This window comes from Glandiceps talaboti, chromosome 14 (genome assembly GCF_964340395.1).
Source record: "Glandiceps talaboti chromosome 14, keGlaTala1.1, whole genome shotgun sequence".
NCBI lineage: Eukaryota > Metazoa > Hemichordata > Enteropneusta > Spengelidae > Glandiceps > Glandiceps talaboti.
In genome coordinates this window covers 502,225-522,751 of record NC_135562.1, presented here as the reverse complement: position 1 = coordinate 522,751, position 20,527 = coordinate 502,225, and the positions used below count along the sequence as shown (strand labels likewise).

At 34.5% G+C, this 20,527-nt stretch overlaps 1 protein-coding gene across 1 annotated transcript in view; it reads right to left on the bottom strand.

Moving 5' to 3' along the window:
- Positions 1 to 11,345: 11,345 nt before the first annotated feature.
- The window catches only part of LOC144445773 (XK-related protein 6-like), a 34,832-nt gene continuing 25,650 nt past the window's right edge, over positions 11,346 to 20,527 (bottom strand). The window contains exons 2-3 of the mRNA XM_078135413.1: positions 16,139 to 16,323; positions 11,346 to 12,250 (exon numbers count right to left, since the gene is read on the bottom strand). Of these exons, the coding sequence (XP_077991539.1) occupies positions 11,346 to 12,250; positions 16,139 to 16,323 (1,090 nt within the window). The remainder of the gene's footprint in view (positions 12,251 to 16,138; positions 16,324 to 20,527) is intronic.

Genomic DNA, 20,527 nt, shown 5'->3' with positions numbered 1-20,527 from the left:
CACAGTGTACAATATACGGCACAATTAAGGGTAGACGTTGGTATGTGTTGTGTGTGATGCACACAACAGATGTTATACTACTTGAATGGCCAAGGCATATACTCCAGGTGTATTCTTTCTCTTTAGTGGTCTGAGACCCGGGTTTGAGATTCTTTTCAACGTGCTTTACGTCATAAATCCCATACCTCTTTACGGCACAGTGTGAAACGTACCCGCCAAGGGGAAAGTATTATTTTTCGTTACGTCACAGAAAAAATGTATTCTAGTTTGCGAGAATGACAAGTATATACCATGTGTCAACTCGGATGTGACGAACGATGCACAAAATCATTTTCAAACAACTCTCCTGTGATTTTATACTTGAAAAACAATATGAAACAGCATATACCAAGTCCTTGTTTGTAAATTAAAAATTATAAAACATTAACAAATGTTTAAAATATTTGTTATTGTACTTACAAACAAATGTTTTCACAGTTTTTAGCTTTTTACAATTTATTGAGTTACAAATAAAAGTGCCCCCACTCCACCTTCCCAATCTAAAACTTGCCCCACTACACAAAATTGCATACGTATAGATTTATGTATAACTTTGTCCTGAGAAAGTTTGTTAGCTTGATTTATCTTTCACTTAATCTCTAGGTAGTATTATGTTGTCCGTGTAATTTACTTGTATTCCCAATAGATTAACAGATTGTAATCTATTAATGCCAATGGCATACTTAAAGATCTACATTCCAGCTAGTTACGCCTACTACAAGTTTGTCTACTTTATTGTCAACGATTTATACAGTATTTGTCTCATTACAGGATTGATTAGAACTGGTAACGATTCGTGTAATTGGCAAGCTATACCTTAATGACAAAATTCTAATTTCCGTAACGTGTATGATTTATCTTGTAATCTGTAAAGACGTACCCTAATCAAATAACACATTGAATAATATATGAACTATTTCAGTTTGTTTTAGGAACACGACATTTAAAGTAAGTTACAGAAGCATGTCAAATGAAATTTACATAACCAACTTAAAGTTAGAGTACATATCTTTAAATACCATGACACCCTTCCCCACCCATCCACCCTCCCACTCACTCACTCACCCCACACCTACACTATCATTCTGGTCAAGTGAGTTTATTGAAACAATGCAAGAGTAATGACATTCCATAGTCATGTGATGTTTTATTACTGTGGTTTTTACTCATTATATTTCGATGGTTGTCATGTCTGCAGCCTGAACTTTGACCGTTAATTGTAACTGTAAAGGGTCGGCCAATGACCCACATACCGCATTGCACCGGTTAGAAGAAGTTTGGAACTCGACACCGCATGAAATATTTTACGCGATGCTGAATTGACACCTGATTGAACCTAAAAAGGTGTACGATATTTAGTGTAGATGTGAAAGTGCTTTCTTTCACATTGAGCAATTCAAGTAGAGACAGAATAATTAGGATGTGAAAGTGGTATTTAGTTTTGGATTTTTAACGATCATGACAACGATATTATGTTTTTTTTCTAATCTAAGTCTAGATAACATAGACAACAAAGTTAATATTTATAACTAAATAAATGTTTAAAATTTTTAATAATATAGAGAAATATGTGAAAGATTGTTATTGTATATACACGAAGTTATTTGTGAGGAAATGTGTAATCTCAAATACTCATTACGTCATTACGTGTGTCCATAAATAATTGGACTATATTGTGATGTGACGTCACGTGACGTGACGAGAAGAGATGTGATTTAAAATGGTCTGTATTTATTAAATTTGTTTACAAATCTCTTCCTGTACGTACAATAACAAACTTTATACAAATATTTAGTGTTTTTTTGTAATTTATCATGTTCCAACACGGACCAAGTCTATCTTGTTTACATTATTTTTTTTAGAAGAAAAACATAAAGTTGTTTTCCTTGTGAAAAATCCAAAATAAGCACCTATTTCTCAAAAATCCAAAATTACCTATTTCTCATCCAATGGCCACTTTAAAGTGTGGCATTATCATTCTGGAGACATCTTTGTCTTATGAAGTTGTAATAAATTCAATAAGCGTTCTACAGTGAGCTCATTTCACTAAGTGGATAGATATTGAAGATTTGATGATACATGAATTAAACATACTATGGACCGTCTTAGTGTACGAAGCATAGATGGATGTGATTCAGTGCAAAAACCTATCACGCAGTCAAAATCATGATGTATTTGTCACATGTACTAATCGTTTTCTAACACACCATAGACCCTCCCTCAGTGGAGGGTCTATGAACACACCTTGTACATTTCCTATGTTGTGATTTGTCAATATGTGGTCACGTGCTGTGTACCATCTTTACACTGTTCAACGCAAATGACGTTTACCGGTCAACATTTTTCGTGATGCCAGTGTACGGGTTAGTATGTGTATGTATGTATGTATGTATGTATGTATGTATGTATGTATGTATGTATGTATGTATGTATGTATGTATGTATGTATGTATGTATGTATGTATGTATGTATGTATGTATGTATGTATGTATGTATGTATGTGTGTGTGTGTGTGTGTGTGTATGTATGTATGTATGTATGTATGTATGTATGTATGTATGTGTGAGAGAGAGCGCGCGCGTTTGTGTTTGTTTGTTTGTTTGTTTGTGTGTGTGTGTGTGTGTGTGTGTGTGTGTGTGTGTGCGTGTCAAACCTCCCAGATAGTCCCTATATGGAAGGGTTAGATGGGCATTCTGGCTTCTGAATCCCTGAAAAAGACAGCAGATCACAACAGCTTAGAAGGAACAATATTACTCGGCAAAATCTGAAAATCGTGAACGAGCAACATACGTGTACAAAAATTTCACGTAAACGAGTGTCATTGAGTATACAACACTCGTTCGTTTTTTTTAATGCTTTACACATATATATAATCACTAGACTATTCACATATACTAGTGCAAATCAACTGTCTGAGTAATTAAATCAATTACAATACGTGTGAAAATAGTACATCACCGTCAATTAATTTATTACATTACCGATCGAGTTTCGTTCTGTCTGTGCACACATCACGTCGTCACCGGCATCACAGAATTTCGTTTTGTCTTCACGTACACACACAACCACACCATATAAGTTCATATATTTAAATGGCTCCTATAACGTGTAATAAATTTCGTTACACACCACCAATTATATGGTGCGGTGAAGGTAAAGACAAGTACGGTGTTTTTATGACAGGTCGATTTTGTCGTCGAATTTGATCTTGTAGAGATTAATTCTGTATATACGGGTGTTACGTTATATGACTTGATAAACAACTTGTATTTCTCAAACGTACAGGATTAATAGACCAAGTATAAAAGTTGGTTGATTGAGGGACAGTTTGATTGAATTGTAGAAAATTAACTGGTTGTTTTTTTCAACGTAGAGGACGCTAAACTCAATACAAACATCTATCATCACATCGTTTCAGTCTGTAACAGTACGCCGTGAAGGGCGCCCTCACACACCAAGTGCGAAGTGATAGTCGTCTGGTCTGTGGAATTTTAATTCATTAATTTTTAAAAACAAATTAAATCAATACAAATCAGTACTTATATAATGCCATAATTTGTATTAAACTGCAGCATTTATTGATAAACTAAAATTGCAAGTACCACATAACAAACAAATTCAAATGAGCAAAATGACGGAGTAAAGCATTCCAGTCATTCTTCGGCGAACAATCCGTTGTAAATAATGAAGTAAAGAAAATGCAATGCTTACATATATACAATCATAAAGTTGCGTACAATGTCCATTGGCAACAAGAAAAAAGATACGAATAACTTCCTGGATAAAGACTGCCCTCAACGACATGTATTCAATATCCATTTGTTTTTACATGGTCTGTGTGTATGCCAATTTTAACCTGTGATCTCTGTTAAAATTAAAATAAATCAATTATAAATCTGTAATCTATACAATTGTAAAGTAAATACACATAAAAATAATAAAAAATAATAAATATGATCGCTATTGTGTATATATCCACATTAGGACTCAATATGTCCATATTTGGAATCAATATATAGTAATCGCTACTGTGTTTGTCCACATTAGGACTCAATATGTCCATATTTGGAATATGATTGCTATTGTGCATGTTCACATCATATCAGGACTCAATATGTCCATATTAGGACTCAATATATCCATATTAGGACTCAATATATCCATATTAGGACTCAATATGTCCATATTAGGACTCAATATATCCATATTAGGACTCAATTCTTGGACTGGTAATAAGGCTATAGTATAAGGTGCCAATACTTAACTCTATTTTTCTCATTGTAACATAAATGATAGCTATATAATTTACGTTTTAAAAAAGTAAGTGTATGAGTACATATTGGTGATACTGTCAATTCACAATTAATTGTACTTGAATAGTCTGAATGACTTAGAAATGACACTTAAAGTCAGAAGAAAACTTTGAACCATTTTCAGAATTTTAGCAATAAAAATTATGCAATAAACAATAATTTTTGTTCAGATACACTTGTGGGGTTGCAATCTGACAATCAGTGATGTTGGATTATTTTTATCTAATCCTCTCATAAGGTGTCACTTTTAAAAAAAAAAATGTCACCAGAGATTGAAGGATATTATTGGTTGGGTCATGAGAAACAGAGAATTAAATAAGGCACCTAGGCTAATAATAAGAGGGCAAGTAAATTAAATAAGGCCACCTAGTCTAGTAATAAAAAGGCAAGTAAATTAAATAAGGCCACCTAGGCTAATAATAAAAGGGCAAGTAAATTAAATAAGGCCACCTAGGCTAATAATAAAAGGGCAAGTAAATTAAATAAGGCCACCTAGGCTAATAATAAAAGGGCAAGTAAATTAAATAAGGCCACCTAGGCTAATAATAAAAGGGCAAGTAAATTGCGATGACAACAATTCTCTACACATCTACTTCAACACTCCAACCCTATAAAAATGTTTTTTAATTGGAAATATTAGTACACAATACTTAGATTTTTACATTAAGCTTTAACAAAGTAACAAGTAAATAAAAATTCTCTACAAATCTACTTTTACATTTCACTAAAAAACAAAAAAAATTTCCACTGAAAATACAAATCCTAAACTTTACCCGTGTACAAAACATTATAAATTGTTAGCATTGCACTTAGAGAATACATACATGTGACAGTACTTGAGATAAATGTTGGTGATGATTATTATGCAATATAATATAATATATGAAGAACCTTTAAATATGTGTCCATTTTTTATTTTCAAGTGTAACATTAATCTTCAGCATGTTTGATTTTAAAAGTAGTTTGAGAAAGTATGAAGTGTAGGTTTTTTACTCAGTTGTTAGAAATAACGTGTAGATTTTTTGTTTGAGAAAACAACTGTATTTTCTGTACACAAAAATATGAACATTTTTGTGGTAGACAAGTGAAATATACATACATGTAGTCCTGGTAGCCAAGTGAAATGTACATAGTCCAGGTACACTCAGTAGCATACAATGTAATGTTACCATGTAACTATTATTGGCAGTGTCATACACAGAAGGTGGAAATGATAATAAGATGCAATATTATATTCAAACTCGAGACATTCTACACAAGATTCAGGTCTCAGCCATGGGAGATAAAATATGACATAATTTGGCCGCTAAAAGTGTTTGGTGACAGATAAAATATGTAATAATTTGGTCATTCAAAGTGTTGTTTGGAGGCAATATTTGGCTACAAGTACTGCAGCTCACTTTGAAAATCATTTTTTCTTAAAATGTCCTGGCAATAATTGATGGCTGGCTTGGCTAGTTTAAATAGGTCTGCTAAATTGATTGCAATAAAAAATATTTTGTTGAACTTCATATTTTTATGGATATTGTGTTGTTCATTTTATCTAGTGATGTGTAATTATAATCTGTAAAAGAACTCTAGCCTTCATATCTCCTAATATCTCAGGTACTCTTACCTTGAAAACAGCTATTAAATTTGTAAGATATATGTATATGGAGGAAGAGAGTCAAAACTAGGGAGTAACAGCTGCACGACATGCACCTGGAATGTTTTGAAACCGTTTTGTTAAATGCGATGATTTACTCATAATATTGTACACCCTGCATAGCATTGAATCACCAGTGGGTAAATGTATTTGTGTGTTTGTGTGTTTGTACACATACTATGATACAATAAATCCAACCAAATTGATTTTTGGGTCCGCACCTAAAATCAACACATCCAATAGACTCATAATGTTGATATGTTACTGTGCTATTTAATGATACAATTCATCTCTGAGTAACATGTACATGTATTATGTTTTTCAGTCAATATATTTGTTGGTTGTCTGGTCAAAAAAATTATACTTCAGTTACAGCTAGTGCAGCTCTAATAGGTTGAAGGTTAATTTACAGAAAATGATAAGTGACTCCCTAGTATGATTATGATAAGAACAGACCCCCTAGTATGGATAAAATTTGAACAGACACCCAGGTATGAATACAATTTGAATTAGTGACTGAAGTGGTCCTTATATTACAGTTGTCTATATACATTTAATATTTTTCAAAGATAAAATTTAAAACTAGTGATAAATCTAAATAATCACAACTTTGTTCTTTTACTTATTAAAAAAGTATTAAAACTTAACAGAAAATTCTTCAATAATGATAAAATAATATCTCATTTCAAGCAATGACTGGTGCTACTAAGTAATCACAAATGAACACTACATCACAGCTGTAGTCTAGTTTGCACCATTTCTTGAACAGCGCCACCAGTGTCGGGACTTTCAAATTTCATATATAGACCTAAAATAATTTTACAAAGAAAAGAACATCCATTCTACAAGTGGAGCTAAATGTCTAACTGAACCACATACATGTATGGTATGATAAAAGAGAGTTTTCAGAAACATTGGAAAATGGCCAATATTACAGAGGAGTGGCTACCCTATGTTACTTACTTATTTCAACGTTTCAGCTACAGAATGGAAATGTTTAAAACTAGAGAAGATCTTTGTCCTTAATTGTTTGTCACCTCAGTGATTTGTATAAAATACTCAAAATTGTAACATCAATAAATCTAAACATCTTAACACAAAAATTTGCACTAAAATTTGACAGTGTTCAAAATAATGTACCTACTAAACATATACATATCTTACAGACTACCTGTAATGGCGAAATATGGATTGCATTATGTTCAGTCACACCTCATTAGTTACTTTATAAAACAGCTCAAATATTGCTGAAAATAAATATTTCCTACAAAAAAGCAACCTCTTAAAAAAAGGAAAAAACCTTGTCTTACGAAAGTCAATATCACCCTGTCATCAGCTATATCATTCTCTTGATCATTGCAAAGATACAAAAATGTACAATTTCTTAAAATATTCAAGCATTACATGGAAATTAAAATCACATGTTAACAAAATGGAAATGTGCTCCATTTTACCAGAAAAAAGAAATCCAACTGACATCTGTCTATTAAATTTTACAGATTCACTGTCTTCAGAATCTTATTATATCTTACATAATATTATATCATGTGACCATCTTCATTTATACCATCTTCCTTTTAGTCTAAATATTATCTGACTTTCTACGTCTTCCTCTAAATAAGGCAAATCAAATTTACTCCTATTTACTTGTGATCCTACAGTTAACATAACCAAACTACTTTTAACAGCCATATAAATATATCTTTATTGTGTAATACTAACAAAACACTTTTGTTCAGCTTTCTTGCTCCTTCCTCTTTAATAGTCATTTCTTGATCACCTTATTTTTCATCTTCCATCAAACTTACCATCACATTTCACTTTTACTTCTATTCCTTCCTTCTTCAGAGCCTCATAGTGCCTCCCCCTCCCCTTCAGCCTCATAGCTATATCCCCTCTATTCAGCCCAATAGTTATGTGTTGCCCCCTCCCCTTCAGCCTCATAGCTATATCCCCTCTATTCAGCCCAATAGTTATGTGTTGCCCCCTCCCCTTCAGCCTCATAGCTATATCCCCTCTATTCAGCCCAATAGTTATGTGTTGCCCCCCCCCCTCCCTTCAGCCTCATAGCTATATCTCCTCTATTCAACCTAATAGTTACATGTTGTCTCCTCTTCTTCAGCCTCATATCTAATGTCACTATCAACTTTTAATAAAATGGTCAATTCATGATATATTTACCCTGTCCCTTACCTTCACTACACTTTAACTCTCCCCCTACCCTGTCAACTCATAGTACCCCTTCCCCTTACCCTGTCAACTCATATTTACCCCTTCCCTACCCTGTCAACTCATATTTACCCCTTCCCCTACCCTCGCTCTACTTTAATAATGTCAACATAGCCACTTGATTGTAGTAGTGTGTGAACACTAAGCCACTTGATTGTAGTGGAGTGTGACCCCTTTATGACATAACTGAGGATTAAGGCAACCTTCATTTCACAATGTCATCATGTCAGTCTCACATCCCCCTATGACCTACATCTTCCAGTAACTGGTACCAAGTCAATCTTTACATTACTTCCTTACACAGCCTCATCACATCAGTCACACAGTAACTGGTACCAAGTCAATCTTTACATTACTTCCTTACACAGCCTCATCACATCAGTCACATATCCCCTATGACCTACATCTTCCAGTAACTGATACCAAGTCAATCTTTACATTACTTCCTTACACAGCCTCATCACATCAGTCTCACATCCCCTATGACCTACATCTTCCAGTAACTGATACCAAGTCAATCTTTACATTACTTCCTTACACAGCCTGATCACATCAGTCACACATCCCCTATGATGTAATTGGTAGTAGACATGTCATACATCACTACTGAAGCTATTAGTATCAAATCACTTGTCACATGTAACCTCTTACAATCTTGTCACTTCCAATACAACCTAATCATGATGTCACTTGTCACAACTCACTCTGCCAAAGTCTATGGAATGTCACTTGTCACAACTCACTCTGCCAAAGTCTATGGAATGTCACTTGTCACAACTCACTCTGCCAAAGTCTATGGAATATCACTTGTTACAACTGTCACTCTGCCAAAGTCTATGGCATGTCACTTGTCACAACTCACTCTCACTCTGCCAAAGTCTATGGAATGTCACTTGTCACAACTCACTCTGCCAAAGTCTATGGAATGTCACTTGTCACAACTCACTCTGCCAAAGTCTATGGAATGTCACTTGTCACAACTCACTCTGCCAAAGTCTATGGAATATCACTTGTTACAACTGTCACTCTACCAGTCTATGGCATGTCACTTCTCACAACTGTCACTCTACCAGTCTATGGCATGTCACTTGTTACAATTGTCACTCTACCAAAGTCTATTGGCATGTCACTTGTCACAACTGTCACTCTACCAGTCTTTGGCATGTCACTTGTTACAACTGTCACTCTGCCAAAGTCTATGGAATGTCACTTGTTACAACTGTCACTCTACCAGTCTATGGCATGTCACTTGTCACAACTGTCACTCTACCAGTCTATGGCATGTCACTTGTTACAATTGTCACTCTACCAAAGTCTATTGGCATGTCACTTGTAACATGTGACTCTATTACAATCAAATTAGTATCATGTCATCCATCAAACATCACACCATCCCGAACTCTGTCTTCTCTCTCTCTAGATCGTATCACTAACTTAAACATACTTCAGCTGTTTACCTACTATCCTTAGGTGTATTTACTATCATAAGACTTGTCTACTTTATCAAGATTGAATTCACAATTCAACACAAAGATATGTGTTCACCCTAATGAACCCTAATGATAAATGTGTCATATTACAATGCTAATGATGTCAGAGTAGTCTGGAATTCATGCAGATGGGGATTTTAAATTTTGGTTTTGTCATTCCCCCCAATGATGTGCATGGATCCCAGGCTAATGTCAGACTGACTGTATGATGGAACTGAAATCTTACACTAAATCTATATTGTATGAAGTTCAACATAAATCTGTTGTTTAAGAATTAGTTTTAAAAAATTGGTATCGAACATCCTTTAAATTGCCTTCTGTGTATATCGAAAAATAGCAATCTCAAAAAACTTACATCAAAAAATACCCTGCAAAATCAAATATCATCATCAAAAAATACCCTGCAAAATCAAATATCATCATCAAAAAATACCCTGCAAAATCAAATATCCGTATCATTCTTTCATGGCAGTTATATATCATTTTTGTTGAGATTTGGAGCAAACTATTTGAATTATCCGAACACCTACCACTCTTGGACTGAAACCTGTTTCAAGCACTATAAACATGGTAGGTCAAAGGTTATAGGTTATAGGTCATGACAAAATACCGTTACAGCACTATTTGTCATAAATAAGAATAACCTAAATTAACATCAATATAAAATTTCAAAATGTTAAAATTACTTGGCAAATTATTCAGTGTGATGATAAAATTGGGTAAAAAGCCAAGATAATGCCACAATTAGCACACAGATTTGGTGTAAAAATTGATGATATTTTAGTATATCTATGGTCACATCATTGCTTTTAACCAACCAGTATTAAACAAAATATTGCTATGGTCACATGACTGTTTTATTTAGCACGAGACAAAATATTCCTATGGTCACATGTTTGTGTTTGGCCAATGAGTACAACTTCAAGACAAAGCATGCCTATGGTTGTTTGGTGTGATGATTTTCAAATTTAGATATGCCTTCCTTGCTGCAAAACTTGATACTTAAATACTTACACAACTGAAGAGATCTGATTGGTTGCTAGCAATACCATTTAAAAACAAACAAGATCTGATTGGTTGCTGGGAAGGTGGTTTACCATTTTTTGAAATCTGATAGTTGCTGTTATAAAATAATGGTGTAAAATCCCAAACATCTGATTGGTTATTGAATTAGATTTACTTTGTTTGATGTCTGAGAACCTTCTAGAATTTGAAATATTGTTTCATAAATTGAGAGACTTGATTGGTTGCCAAACATCCTTGACAATAAATAAACAAATCCCATTGGTTGCTTGAAATGCAGTTGTAATGATGGACATACCTGAATATCTGAATTGTTGCTTGAAATCCTTGGTCACAAATGAAGACATTTGATTGGTCGTTAAAAAATGCAACACACATACGATGTTTGAATCCATACCTGGGCTGTCTCACAAATGCAGCTGTCTGATTGGTCGGCCAGTTACATAAACTGCTTCAAATTGTTTGATACAGGATTTGTTGTTTGTATAATTGCAGTGTTACATGTTAGAACTGGTGCAATTAAGTTACTTAAAATGCAAATTAATGTTTCCACAACTCTGATTGGTCACTGTTTTGTGTATTTGGATGTCTTATTGTATGACTGTTTAAAATTCAGTTTCACTTTCCTTGATGTCTGATTGGTTGCTTTCCTTTGAAACTCTACCTTCACATTCTTCAGCCATCCCATCAGTATTTGGAACTTCTACATAAAAATGATTGGGTGTTGTAGAGTTAACAGCAGGTGGCACTTCCCCCGGAGAGTGGAGAGCTTTCCAACCACCTCCCCAAGACATAGATTTCTTTTCTCTTATGAAAAAGTTAGCTTCACAAGGACTACGTAAAACTTGTGGTTCGTGTCTTTGACTGGGTGTTGCATCAACTACATCAATCAATCCATCAATGGCTGTTGTTGTTTGTACATATCGTGATTCAGCATCACCTTGGCTGTCATCAGGACAACACTGAATGTTACCAGTTGGATGACAACATAAATAATACAGAATCATACAGAATATTCCGATGACAAATCCTCCCCACACAAAAAAGAGAGCAGGAATGGTATAAACGTAATCTTCCTCTTTCTGCCAGTACCAGAGGCCAATCAAGAAAGAGTTTTCAACAAAAATAATACAATAGAAAGTGGCCATGCGATATCTAGTTCTGCCTTCCTTCATGTTAAAAAAACAAAATATATAAACAATGCCGATAACACCATCGAAGAGAATCTCTTCTACCCCAGTTCCACAGAATTCTGTTTTCTGTACCACCAACCACAGAGTCATACCAAGCCAGTGAACGATTACAATTATAAAGACTGCCCACAGAAAGATGGATGCAAAAAGTGCAAGTGCAATGACACGAGCTGCTACTGTGAAAAGTCTCCACGTCATCTGAAAGACGATACCAACATAGCTGATGTTCTCCTTGTCATCACGAGATTCTCGTAGTGCCTTGTGGTATGCAGCCAATGCCCATGCTAATGAAACCAGGGAAACACATGCAGAGGTTGCTGAAAGAAACAGGTGTTACAAATATTAATATGCAAATTAATATAATTCTGGCTTCCTAAGATTCTTGAGCTCAAAGTAGAATAACACTTACTGTCCAAAAACACATGAAAATATTGGTGAAATGAAAAGGTGTTCCAATCATTACAAAAAATTAATATCTTGGTTTGCTAGTAATACCTTGTTCAGAGACACATAGTTATGCTGGCACTACACTGGCAGAAAGTTGAATTCTATCACCCTAACATTACTTTGCTTGACATATCCTTTGCTTAAACTATGTACAGTGTGTGATATGCTAAAATTATGTACAGTGTGTGATATGGTAAAACTATGTACAATGTGTGATATGGTAAAACTATGTACAATGTGTGACATGCTTAAACTATGTACAGTGTGTGACATGCTTAAACTATGTACAATGTGTGATATGCTGAAACTATGTACAGTATGTGATATGCTAAAACTATGTACAATGTGTGATATGCTAAAACTATGTACAGTGTGTGATATGCTAAAATTATGTACAGTGTGTGATATGGTAAAACTATGTACAGTGTGTGACATGCTTAAACTATGTACAGTGTGTGACATGCTTAAACTATGTACAGTGTGTGATATGCTAACACTATGTACAATGTGTGACATGCTAACACTATGTACAATGTGTGATATGCTGAAACTATGTTAAGCATGTGACATGCTAAAACTATGTACAGTGTGTGCTATGCTAAAACTATGTACAGTGTGTGACATGCTAACACTATGTACAATGTGTGATATGCTGAAACTATGTACAGTATGTGATATGCTAAAACTATGTACAGTGTGTGCTATGCTAAAACTATGTACAGTGTGTGCTATGCTAAAACTATGTACAGTGTGTGATATGCTAACACTATGTACAATGTGTGACATGCTAACACTATGTACAATGTGTGATATGCTGAAACTATGTACAGTGTGTGATATGCTAAAACTATGTACAGTGTGTGATATGCTAAAACTATGCACAGTGTGTGATATGCTAACACTATGTACAGTGTGTGATATGCTAAAACTATGTACAGTGTGTGACATGCTAACACTATGTACAATGTGTGATATGCTGAAACTATGTACAGTGTGTGATATGCTAAAACTATGTACAGTGTGATATGCCAAAACTATGTACAGTGTGTGACATGCTAAAACTATGTACAGTGTGTGATATGCTAAAACTATGTACAGTGTGTGATATGCTAAAACTATGTACAGTGTGTGACATGCTAGAACTATGTACAGTGTGTGATATGCTAAAACTATGTACAGTGTGTGATATGCTAAAACTATGTACAGTGTGTGACATGCTAGAACTATGTACAGTGTGTGATATGCTTTGCACTATGTACAGTGTGTGACATGCTAAAACTATGTTAAGCATGTGATATGCTAAAACTATGTACAGTGTGTGACATACTAAAACTATGTACAGTGTGTGACATGCTAAAACTATGTACAGTGTGTGATATGCTAAAACTATGTACAGTGTGACATGCTAAAACTATGTACAGTGTGACATGCTAAAACTATGTACAGTGTGTGACATGCTAAAACTATGTTAAGCATGTGATATGCTAAAACTATGTACAGTGTGTGATATGCTAAAACTATGTACAGTGTGTGACATGCTAAAACTATGTACAGTGTGTGACATGCTAAAACTATGTACAGTATGTGACATGCTAAAACTATGTACAGTGTGTGACATGCTAAAACTATGTACAGTATGTGATATGCTAAAACTATGTACAGTGTGTGACATGCTAAAACTATGTACAGTGTGTGACATGCTAAAACTATGTTAAGCATGTGACATGCTAAAACTATGTACAGTGTGTGACATGCTAAAACTATGTTAAGCATGTGACATGCTAAAACTATGTACAGTGTGTGATATGCTAAAACTATGTACAGTGTGTGACATGCTAAAACTATGTACAGTGTGTGATATGCTAAAACTATGTACAGTGTGTGACATGCTAAAACTATGTACAGTGTGTGATATGCTAAAACTATGTACAGTGTGTGACATGCTAAAACTATGTACAGTGTGTGATATGCTAGAACTATGTACAGTATGTGACATGCTAAAACTATGTACAGTTCTACAATGCCATAACATCAAACATCAGCTGTTAAGCTTCTTGATATTACATTTCTTAATTTCCTGTAAGTCTTCTACATTTTGTAACCTTCCTCAGCAAACTATGTCAAACAGGTGACATTACAACAAGCCATATCTTAAAGTCCAAGAATGCTCCTCATAAAATCTTCCTTCAAATCCATTTTAAAGAAATGTCAAAATGAGATGAACCCAATCCCTTGAAACCAGTACTAATTGGTAACCGTCTTCAAACTCTCTACTGATATACAAAATGTATTCCTTATGGGATACTGTGTAATCATATTAATTTATACTACTTTTTCTGCATTCAGATGGGAAATATCATCAAAAAGAGAAAAGTCTTTTACCTTTACTGTCACTGAATAATTCAAATTTTATTTCTTTAGATTACAAATGTACATTTTTGAATATTTTAATTTCAGGTGACAATCTTCCACTTGGAAAAGTTCTTTTAGATGTAAACTAATGATTAGTATTCTATTATCTTTCTAGTGCTTAATCACTGCCTTCTAGATGTACATGTAAGGCTCCTTAAGTCAATCATAAACCGCTTTGATGGAAAAAACATCATTGATTTTTTCAGAAAATTATATTACTTTGATTTCAGAAAGTCATACAGATTTAATAAATTATAAGCTGGGGAGTTCAGTTGATAGAAATATGATTAATCATACAAATGATAACTGAATGGTCTCAACAAACTCACTGAATGGTCTCAACAAACTCACTGAATGGTCTCAACAAACTCAATTCAATAGGATTTCACTTGGTATCAAAATGTTACTCTAAGATTGTTATTAACCTGTGTAAACCAGTGTACTTCTTGTTCACACACAGTAAGCTGAATGGCCCATAATTCTCTCTGATTTCAAGTGTACACTCAAAGTCAGACATTAACCCTTTCATTTCCGGTAAATCTCATCAGTGTACACGGTTTTGTGAAAATATTTTTGAAATTCTTCAATTTAACAACTTACCTGTCAACCAATGTGCTTCTAGTTGCCTGTTATACAAGATGTGGTGCTGATTGCATAGATAACTTACCTGTTAACCAATGTGCTTCTTGCTTACCTGTTATACACGCTATGGTGTTGATTGCATAGATAACTTACCTGTTAACCAATGTGCTTCTTGTTTACCTGTTATACAAGCTATGGTGTTGATTGCATAGCTAACTTACCTGTCAACCAATGTGCTTCTTGTTTACCTGTTATACAAGCTATGGTGTTGATTGCATAGATAACTTACCTGTCAACCAATGTGCTTCTTGTTTACCTGTTATACAAGCTATGGTGTTGATTGCATAGATAACTTACCTGTTAACCAATGTGCTTCTTGTTTACCTGTTATGCAAGCTATGGTGTTGATTGCATAGATAACTTACCTGTTAACCAATGTGCTTCTTGTTTACCTGTTATACAAGCTATGGTGTTGATTGCATAGATAACTTACCTGTCAACCAATGTGCTTCTTGTTTACCTGTTATACAAGCTATGGTGTTGATTGCATAGATAACTTACCTGTCAACCAATGTGCTTCTTGTTTACCTGTTATACACGCTATGGTGTTGATTGCATAGCTAACTTACCTGTCAACCAATGTGCTTCTTGTTTACCTGTTATACAAGCTATGGTGCTGATTGCATAGATAACTTACCTGTTAACCAATGTGCTTCTTGTTACCTGTTATACAAGCTATGGTGCTGATTGCATAGAAAACTTACCTGTTAACCAATGTGCTTCTTGTTGCCTTGTCATAATATATAACTGTAATACAAGCTGTGGTGCAGATTCCATAAATGATTCCAACAATCTAAGCATAGTAACATCTCTGTATTCAAACACCATCTTGTAATAATGCTGGGGGTCACTTCGACTTCTCCACCCATACCATAAAGTCATTATATATCTACAAAGTAAAACAAATTCCACGTCAGTATTCTCACAACTTTGAACTCTTAAAGCTACACTGAGTTTATATGTGTTTAGGCATAGTTTTTCCTGTATATTTAAAACTTACCCACTTATAAACTCACACTGAGTTTATATCCGTTTAGGCATAGTTTTTACTGTATATTTAAAAGTTACCCACTTACAAACTCAGCTTGTGCCAATTTAAAAGCTCCACTAGTGACAACTGAACATAATTTTTTGAAAATGTTTAGTTAGATACAATAACTTACATTTGTACTCCTAATATCTTACACACTGAACAGTACTGAATCACCTGTAGGTGAACATATTCTTTAGTAGGTGTACATGTATACATGATACATCGAAGCAAATTGATTTTTGGGTCCACACCCCAAAGTTAGCGCCCTCAACGGTGATCATGACTTAATCCTGTCATTGCAATACTAATGGATAAGATCAACCTCTAATTAACATGTACAATGTCTAATGATTGGTATTTGAACAATTTCCATTGACTGTGGTTGTCAGATCGAAAAATGGTACTATAGTTACAAACTAGTGACAGTTTTAAAATGGTGACAGATTCAAAACAAGACTTTGTTCATTATTTAAACTTGTCAATGCACCACCTACATTGTATGGATAATATTGATCATTAGTTAACAGATACAATGCCTTTTCATAACTAACCAATTCTTAGTCGATATATATTTGGTTAATTGATGAAAACAAATATTCCAGTTGCAGCTACATGCAGTACAGCTTTAACTAATATATTTCACTTTCAAACTATAGAGAATACCATAAACTATTTTTATGTAAATTGGGCACACCTGTACAAGCTGATGCTAATTCAGTACAAACTACATTAAATTTATTGATTATTGATTCCAATCGATTAATTTTCAAATGTACCATGTCACATTTTGTAGATAAACTTGGAATACTGATTCTGATTGGTTGATTCCATTATCCACCATGTTGAATTACTGATTATTGATTCTAATTGGTTGATTTTGGAATCTTCCATTTTGAATTTTGTAACAAAGTATTGATAGACATGGAACACTGATTCTGATTGGTTGATTTTGGAATCTTCCATTTTGAATTTCATAACAAAGCATATTAATTTGATACAATGACAGACTTGGATATTGATTCTGATTGGTGTATTTATCTACCATGTTTGAAGACATTGTATGCAGATTAGATTAACCTGAAATAGTGTTTCTAATTGATGGATTTTTCTAGACATAACTCTTTGTAGTAGACACAGTTGAGAGTATTTTAGTAGTACAATGTACAATACTGACACATTCTTAGTGTAGCATTGTCTCCTGTAGTCTCTTATCTAGCCTATAAGCTAAACATATTGACTGCAATGCTTTCCTTCTTCTAGAACTAGGAAAGCATAAAAGTTGACATATTAGATCTAAAATGTCCTGTAGTCTTGTGGTCAATGGCAAAGATATGATTCACCACATCTGAGAATAGGCTGCAGTTAAATGCAAAAACAGAAACACACAGTCTCAGATACCATGCTGACACTTAAGTATACCAGATTTAGTTTAACACACTCATGGATGGATCTATCATTCCCATACCATGTTGGAACTTAAGTATACCAGATTCAGTTTAATAGACACATGGATAGATCTACCATTCCCTTACCATGCTGACACTTAAAGTATACCAGATTCAGTTTAACACACACATGGATGGATCTATCATTCCCATACCATGCTGACACATAAGTATACCAGATTCAGTTTAACACACAGACGGATGGATCTATCATTTCTATACCATGCTGACACATAAGTATACCAGATTCAGTTTAACACACACATGGATGGATCTATCATTCCCATACCATGATGGCGCTTAAGTATATACCAGATTCAGTTTAACACACACATGGATGGATCTATCATTCCCATACCATGATGGCACTTAAGTATACCAGATTCAGTTTAACACACACATGGATGGATCTATCATTTCCATACTATGATGGCACTTAAGTATACCAGATTCAGTTTAACACACACATGGATGGATCTATCATTCCCATACCATGCTGGCACTTAAGTATACCAGATTCAGTTTAACACACACATGGATAGATCTATCATTCCCATACCATGCTGACACTTAAAGTATACCAGATTCAGTTTAACACACACATGGATGGATCTATCATTTCTATACCGTGATGGCACTTAAGTATACCAGATTCAGTTTAACACACACATGGATAGATCTATCATTCCCATACCATGCTGACACTTAAGTATACCAGATTCAGTTTAACACACAGACGGATGGATCTATCATTCCCTTACCATGCTGACACTTAAGTATACCAGATTCAGTTTAACACACAGACGGATGGATCTATCATTCCCTTACCATGCTGACACTTAAGTATACCAGATTCAGTTTAACACACAGACGGATGGATCTATCATTCCCTTACCATGCTGACACTTAAGTATACCAGATTCAGTTTAACACACAGACGGATGGATCTATCATTCCCATACCATGCTGGCACTTAAGTATACCAGATTCAGTTTAACACACACATGGATGGATCTATCATTCCCATACTATGATGGCACTTAAGTATACCAGATTCAGTTTAACACACACACGGATGGATCTACCATTCCCTTACCATGCTGACACTTAAAGTATACCAGATTCAGTTTAATAGACACATGGATGGATCTATCATTCCCATACCATGATGGCACTTAAGCATACCTGATTCAGTTTAATTCCTGTACAATTTGTTGGGAAGAAAACCACCTGATCACCAAAGCCTGTACATGTATATAAACTAACTCAATTGGAAATGGAGTCTTAAGTTACAATATTTAATGACTATTAATAGGACGGAATAGTGTGGTTATTTTTATTATTTGTGATATGTCATACTAAGACTTGCTTATTGACTTTAATACTACGTGGTTGAGTAATTCTGAATAAAGTCTCCAGAATGAACATTAACTGACCATTACCACATGATTTGTCACCATAGCAACATCAGATAAAGCCAAATTTTATAGTATCAAAACCACACTATAACTACATGTGTACACATACTCAGGAAAGAGAACAAGATCTGCTACTAGACTAAGTAGTAAGTACATGTATAGTATAATTACAATACTATACATACATTACATGTAGCCAACAATTCAATGACACTGCACACACTAGACAATTTAGTTTGATAGGGTCGACACACACTAGACAACAATTTAATTAGATAACACATACTAGACAACGATTTAATTAGACGACACACACTAGACAACGATTTAATTAGACCAAAAGATTCATCTCGATAAAGGGTAATACATGTATACATCCATGTATCTTTTGGTCTATAAATTACAATTGAATTTGAAAAATTTGATATAAGAATAGTCATTCACCATTATAATAATTGTGATTTTATCATCAGTACAATTTGTAAAAGACTATAGATTTTATTTTGCAATCATGGTAGAATGAGTGCTAGTGTAGTCACAGATCTAGTGATATACAATGTAGACAGGCTAGTAGAATGAGTGCTAGTACTATAGATCCAGTGATACATACAGACTAGTAGAATGAGTGCTAGTAATATAGATCAAGTGATACAGACAGGCTAGTAGAATGAGTGCTAGTACTATAGATCCAGTGATACAGACAGGCTAGTAGAATGAGTGCTAGTACTATAGATCCAGTGATACAGGCAGGCTAGTAGAATGAGTGCTAGTACTATAGATCCAGTGATACAGACAGGCTAGTAGAATGAGTGCTAGTACTATAGATCCAGTGATACAGACAGGCTAGTAGAATGAGTGCTAGTACTATAGATCAAGTGATATAGACAGACTAGTAGAATGAGTGCTAGTACTATAGATCCAGTGATACAGACAGGCTAGTAGAATGAGTGCTAGTACTATAGATCCAGTGATACAGGCAGGCTAGTAGAATGAGTGCTAGTACTATAGATCCAGTGATACAGACAGGCTAGTAGAATGAGTGCTAGTACTATAGATCAAGTGATATAGACAGACTAGTAGAATGAGTGCTAGTACTATAGATCTAGTGATATAGACAGGCTAGTAGAATGAGTGCTATAATAGTACTATAGATCAAGTGATACAGACAGGCTAGTAGAATGAGTGCTAGTACTATAG